The sequence below is a fragment of the Chaetura pelagica genome, unplaced genomic scaffold, assembly GCF_000747805.2.
Source record: "Chaetura pelagica isolate M959 unplaced genomic scaffold, ChaPel_1.0 scaffold124, whole genome shotgun sequence".
Lineage (NCBI taxonomy): Eukaryota > Metazoa > Chordata > Aves > Apodiformes > Apodidae > Chaetura > Chaetura pelagica.
Genome location: NW_009952891.1, coordinates 468,322 through 474,798, shown reverse-complemented (window position 1 = coordinate 474,798; position 6,477 = coordinate 468,322). Strand labels below are relative to the sequence as shown.

The 6,477-nt window shown below is 52.9% G+C and overlaps 1 protein-coding gene across 1 annotated transcript; it reads left to right on the top strand.

Annotated features, from left to right (window-relative positions):
* Positions 1–292: 292 nt before the first annotated feature.
* Positions 293–6,084, top strand: NAA60 (N(alpha)-acetyltransferase 60, NatF catalytic subunit). The gene is made up of 5 exons (XM_009995482.1): positions 293–411; positions 1,987–2,116; positions 3,431–3,527; positions 4,911–5,145; positions 5,928–6,084. The coding sequence occupies exons 1-5, from the start codon at positions 302–304 to the stop codon at positions 6,082–6,084; spliced, it is 729 nt and encodes a 242-aa protein (XP_009993784.1). The 5' UTR covers positions 293–301.
* The last annotated feature ends 393 nt before the right edge of the window (positions 6,085–6,477 follow it).

Below are 6,477 nucleotides of genomic sequence, written 5' to 3'. Positions count from 1 at the left end.
TGTTAGAAGCAGTTTTTAATCTATTGTTTATTTTTCTGCTAGTTATCATAACCCTTGTGCTGCTCCTTTGCCATGCACTTATCTGGTAGGGCAAGAGGCTCATTCTGTCCTTGAGTGAACCAGTGAAAAGGCATCACTCTTGCTGACTTGAAAGGCATTTTTTGTTTAGTCTTCTGTAGGGGAAAAGAAGATGGACCGTTCCCCATAAGGCTGAACAGCTCTCAGCCTTTCCTCATCAGGGAGATGCTCCAGCCCCCCAATCATCTTTGTCCCTAACGAGCTTCTTGCCTTGCAGGTGTGAATGACCGGGGAGGTGCCCCCCAGGGCACTCACCGACGTCCACCTGCGCCTGCTCTGCCACGATGACATAGACACAGTGAAGCAGCTCTGTGGAGACTGGTTCCCAATAGAGTACGTTCCCAGGTTGGGCTCGGGGGTGGTGGGGATGTCCAGACACTTGCTGTCAACCTGAGGTCCCATCCAGAGCTGACAGCAGAGGCTCTGCAGCCATCTGGACCCGCGCTGAGGCAGCAGCAGGTTCTGAACCTTTCCTGCACTGTGGTGGTGTTGCTGGTAACAGCCCTTTGCTGCCTGTCCTGCTGGGTCCTGAAGTCATCAGAAGGTTCCTGAGTGCAGATTTTGGGAGAAGAATGGGGTTTATAGTTAAAGCTTCTTGGGAAAGGCTGTGTATGAGCTGGGAGAGGAACACACCTCCAGGAAAAAGGGCCTGTGCAAGGAAGCTGTGTTCTGGAGCATGTGCCAGGAAAGCACCCTCAGAGCTGGCCCAAATCAACACAGAGAGACTCTTCCCAAGGGATTGTCTTCCTGAATGTCCCAGCAGGAGGCAGAACACTTGCCTGTGTCCTTGAGATCACTTGCTCCCGAAGCTGGGGCAAAGCTCTGGCTTAGAGCTGCTGTCAGTCTGTCCCAGGGCACCTCCCAGGCCCCCATCTGGCAAATACCAGTATCTGCACAACGGGAAAAAGGAGCTTTGCTGGGAAACAGGGGTACCTTTCTGGCTCAAAGCATCCAGGGGGGAACCACAGCACCCCAGTTTCCCTGTAGTAGCTGCAGGAGGGGAGAGCTGGAGGCCGATGATGGGATTTTTTGTTATTTTGTTTGGACCGATATGGAGTGTTTTTCTCACTTGTGTATCAAGTTAATGAGACCCTCAGGTTCCTACAGGAGGGCAGATGGATCTTGTGTTTAAAAATAACCTACTGAAGCTGGAAGTGAAAGCTCTGGGCAATGATTGTGAAATGAATTTGTGGTTGTCTTAGCAAAGCAGGAGGCCATTCCATGAGCAGCCTGCCTTGCTGCTGAGATGCAATCAGAGAAGCCATGTTAGCACATGGGGCACAGCAGCTCCCTGGTGTTCATTGGTGCCCTACAACAGTTGGGAGAAGAAAGGTGGATCACTTCCCAACCCAGAGTTGGTGGGATATGCTCAGTCAGTAGCATAGAGCCTCAGATTGACACAAGGCTGAGCTGTGTGGGGTGACATTGCAGAAAACTGTGCCCCCCACCTTGTAGTCTTTGTGGGAAATCCATTGGTCTGCAGCTCCAGGACTGGCACTGATACCATGTTGCTGCCCATTTCCAGCTGAGCACCATTTGAGCATAATGTTTCACCAGAGGGTGTAGTGACAGGACAAGGGGGAATGTTTTTAAACTGAAAGAGGGGTGTTGAGGTTAGATATTAGGAAGGGATTCTTCACCACGAGGGCAGTAAGACACTGGCCGAGGTTGCCCAGGGAAGCTGTGGCTGCCCCATCCCTGGCAGTGTTGAAGGGCAGGTTGGATGGGGCTTGGAGCAGCCTGGGCTGGTGGGAGGTGTCCCTGCCCATGCAGGGGGTTGGATCCTGGTGAACTTTAAAGTCCCTCCCAACCTTAACCATTCCATGATTCTCTGTTGGCTGGAGCACCTCCTGCTCCCATGGGCTCCATGTCCCCAGAGATTCCTATTTTTCCTTCCTTCCTTCCCAGGTACCCTGACTCATGGTACCGAGATATCACCTCCAACAAGAAGTTCTTCTCCCTGGCAGCCACCTACAGAGGCTCCATCGTGGGGATGATAGTGGCTGAGATCAAGAGCAGAACCAAGGTGCATAAAGAGGTATGCTGCTCACCTGGGCTTCCCTGGGAGGTAGTGCACCACAGTTAACTGGGAGGGAACCTCTTGAGGGTATTTTTAACCCCCCCCTCTCCACCTAGACATTTACAAGAGCAATGCTGAGTGAATTTAAGAAACCCAGAACATGCCAATGTCCAGATTCTGGAGCCTGGGTGGTGGGTGGGGTGTTGTCTGGACATGTGTGTGGTACCACAGAGTGTTCTGCTGGGGCTGGGCAGCCCATCAGGGGCTTGCTACCTGATAGCATCCATGAGGCCTCATCCAAACAGGACTAGGAGGCCACGTTGCTGCTGCCTGGCTGTCCCCAGAGTGCCTGGGCACACGGGCAGCTGGGAGAGAACAAACCTCTTCCTTCCTTACACAAGGCTGGAGCTTCCCCAGTTGCCCTGCACCAGGGGCTTTCCCTTCCTGCAGAACCTCCTTGGGTGACACAGTCACTGTCTGGAGCACCAAGAGGTAGCCCAGGTGCAGGAAGCTCAGGCTTGAGGGAGAACAGCCTGGAGGCCGGGAGGGACAACACAGTTTGGCAGAGAGGTGAAGAAGAGATGGGCACAGTGTGGGGAAAGGGTTAGTGGGGTGGGGAAAGCAGCACAGGCAAGTGGTTTGACAACACCCAGGGGCAGTGCAGAGAGTGGAGAGACTTCTGAAAGGCCATCCCTGTTAGGATTAAACATTCATCTGAACCTTTGTAGGGACAGGGAGCCTGGAGTGGGATGGATCTCCCCACTCCAGCCATCTGGCTTCACCTCAGAGCTAGTCCAAGTCACAAACTGCATCTTCAGCAGTTCTAACAAAAGGCTCTTGTAGCAGCCAAACTGAAACCCAGGGGCTTATTTAGACACTGAGCCTGCAGAACATGCTCCTTATCCTCTCAGCAGAACAGAGATCTCCAAGAGCTGACACCAAGCTCTGATGGAGCCTGCAGGCAGTAAAGCTGTTGCTGGATTGATGCAGACACTGATGGAATACTCCAGAATGGGCTCTTTGAATCCTTCCTGGTAAAGAATCCAGATGTCTTCTAAGCTCACAGATAATGTTTAGAGCAAGGAATCATCAAGATAGCTCCATCTTCATCAACTTCTCCATCTGGGAAGATGATAGGAGAGTAGGAATAAGCCCTAAGGGACAATACTTGGTTACTTTAACTCCCCACCTCCTTTCCAGAAGCTTCAGCTCAGCCTGTTCAGTGAAGTTTCCTGCTCTAGCCTTGTTTTCAGATGTTCCAGTGCAGGATTCTTGACTTCTCCTGTGCCTCCCTGGCCGTCCTACTAAGTAACTTGTCATATCTCTACTCAGGATGGAGACATCCTAGCTTCCAATTTTCCTCTGGACACTCAAGTTGCTTACATCCTAAGCCTTGGAGTGGTGAAGGAGTTCAGAAAACATGGAATAGGTAAGATAGTGACAACTGTGATGCTGTCATTTCCACCTGTGGCTGGTGGGTGGGACTGAAGGAGCTCCACCATTCCACTGTAACCCCCTTTGGAGACAACCTTGTCCTGGTTTGTCCCAGCAGGATGCCCTCACATCCCCTTCTTGCTGTGAATGCAGATGCCCTGAGATGTTTTTACTGGTGGATCCACAACACAGTGTGCAAATGGTTCCAAAGTCTCTGGTAGACATGGAAAGGCTTTGGTTTCTAGATCTCTGCTCTTCTTCAACCAGGGGGTAGTTGGGTTTCTGTGAGATGGAAGAGTGGAACATCTCCTGACAGAATGAAACTGCTTTCCTGGCTCTTGTGCTTGGCTGATGTAAATTCCCATCAAGTGACCATGAAGTCAGTGCTGTTGACTTCTCTGAAATCCTGTGGCTCCTGCTGGAAGTCTCCTGTGCTCTGGGACTGGTGAAACAGCAGCATAAAGCTCCTCAGTCTGTTCTGGCTAAGCTGCCTCTTCAGCCTGTAGTTCCCACACCTGGTGGCAGAAGTTCCCCTGCAGTTTTTGCTGGGTCCTCTGGGCCATGTTGTGGTGGTTTGGATGAACTTCCAGGTCTTGTCTCTTGGGGCTGGAGTTTCCTCTGTGCCCTCCTCTGGTTTCTCCTGCTGACTAGTGGCTGCACAAAGTCCAGGCTGAGTGAGACTCATCTCTCCTCCTTGGAAGGGACCTTAAAATCCTGCCAGTGCTGAACTTTTCCTTGGGGTTCAGCCACAATAACCAGCTGGGGGAGTCTTGTTTTGCCTCCCTCCTCTTCTAAATGGCTTTAAAAGAAATAAATGGGATGGAGAGATTCTGACTGGCCTCTCACCATGAGGACAGTCAGACATTGGAATCATCTGCCAAGGGAAGTGGTGGACTCCTCCACGTTGGAGCATTTGAAGACTCAGCTCAACAGGGTGCTGGGCCATCCCAGTTCAGCTGTATTATTACCTAGCAAGGTTGGACCAGAGCATCCTTGAGGTCCCTTCCAACCTGGCATTCTGTGATGATCCACTGATTCCATGATGATGGCATTGACAGTGACTCCCTGAGCTTCCCCAGAGCTGCTTGGCTGGGGATGGGAACTGCTGGGAAGAGGCAGATCCTGAATCATGTGGTTATTGATCCAGAAGTTTTGTGCCTTTATCAAATCTGTTTGGTGAAGGTGAGATTCACCTTCAAATCATGGAGTGGGTCCTGTTCAATTCCTGGAAGGGGTGTGTGAGAACTGGGTGGGATCTGGGCTCTCCAAACATTTGGAGCAACCCCTGCTTGGGTGCAGGAGGTCTCTCCTGGGCCCCACCAGCCCAGGGAGGGCAGCTGCACTGATGCCACTTCTGCTCCCTCTTTCCTTCCAACAGGTTCACTCTTGCTTGAAAGTTTAAAAGACCACATCTCCACCACAGCCCAGGATCACTGCAAAGCCATCTACCTGCACGTCCTCACCACCAACAACACAGCAATAAACTTCTATGAGAACAGGGACTTTAAGCAGCACCACTACCTGCCCTATTATTACTCCATCCGAGGGGTCCTCAAAGATGGTTTCACCTACGTCCTCTACATCAACGGGGGACACCCACCCTGGACAATCTTATATCCTTTCCCCCCAGTTGGATTAGCAGTGGAACACTCTAAGCAGACACCCAAGTGTGGGTTTGGTTTAAAACCAGCAACCCGGGAAGGTGTGACCCGGCTAGATCTGGGAACTGATGCCTGCTCAGACGTGGGTTTAATCTGAAGCTGGAAGGAAGGGGCTGTGAGAGGGATGTGGCAGTGACCTGCCTGTGCTCCAGCTCCCCTGGGGGGTGGGTCAGGGGGGCAGAGTAGGATGATTCAGAGTTGGAGCACATTTAATGCCAGAGCTGGTGTTAAGCCAGAGTGCCCTGTGTGCCCTGTGTGGTGCAGGGTCTGCCCAGCAGCCTGGCAGAGAGGCCCTTGGTCTTGTTTCCTGTGGTCCAGGATCCCCTGTGACCCTGCCCTGGAGCTCAGACTGACTTGGGGGAGTTTATTTCAGGTCGTTGGATCATGGAGAAGAAACTTGATCCTTCCTGGGTGTAGCTAGTCCATCCAAACCTCTCCAGGCAGATGGATGGATTGCCATTCCCACGGGAACTTGCTCTGGAGTGCCAAGGAAACCAGCAGCTGCTTAGAGAAGGCATTTCCCACACAGGCTGGGGCCAGTGTTCCCAACTTCCATTCCTTGGTGCTGCCAAGCAGCCCTGCTTCTGAGAGAGAGGAGCAGGCCATGAAGGGAAGGAGCAGATGGTGCCTGAGGGAGCTGAGCAGCCTCTTCAGGGGGTTGCGACTCCGTGGGGTCTTGGGAAGTTACTTCTTGAGTTGCAGAGCAGAGGTTGCTGTCCTTAACTGGTGGCCACTGACTACCTGCAGCACATTGGGTCCACACTGGCCAGCCTGAGCCCCTGCTCCATCCCCCAGAGGATCTATCGCCAGGCCCAGAACCTGCTCTGCAGCCTCCTGCCCTGGTCTGGCATCTCTGCCAAGAGCGGCATCGAGTACAGCAGGACCATGTGAGGGGCTGCCAGGATGCAGGGAAATCCAAGGTGGGTCCCTGGGAAAGCTCCAGCCTGTCCCCAGGGCTGGCACTGCCACCGGGGTGATGCCAACACTGCATCTCTGCCCTGTGTCTGGGGGGGAATTTCAGCTCTGAGCTGTTGCCTGGAGCCCAGGGCCTGAGAGCAGATCCAGCCTGTCCCTGCTGCCTCTCTCCTTCCATCCTGCCAGAGCCACCATGTCCTTGCTGCTTCCCCAGCAGTGTCCCAGGTGACACAGCTGCAGTGCAGCAAGGTCCTCAGAGGCTTTTAAATATCCTGGAAGAGGCCCCTAACACCCAGTTCCCCTCTTTTATCTCTCCACAGGATCGTTCTTCCTTCCATCTCCTGAACCATCCACGCTGATTCCAGCAGG

Bases quoted from the DNA above. Each gene is read 5' to 3' on its own strand.
- NAA60 (XM_009995482.1), top strand. From the start codon at position 302: ATGACCGGGGAGGTGCCCCCCAGGGCACTCACCGACGTCCACCTGCGC. The intron at 412-1,986 runs GTACGTTCCCAG...CTTCCTTCCCAG, and splicing joins GGAGACTGGTTCCCAATAGA to GTACCCTGACTCATGGTACC. The intron at 5,146-5,927 runs ATATCCTTTCCC...ACTGGTGGCCAC, and splicing joins CACCCACCCTGGACAATCTT to TGACTACCTGCAGCACATTG.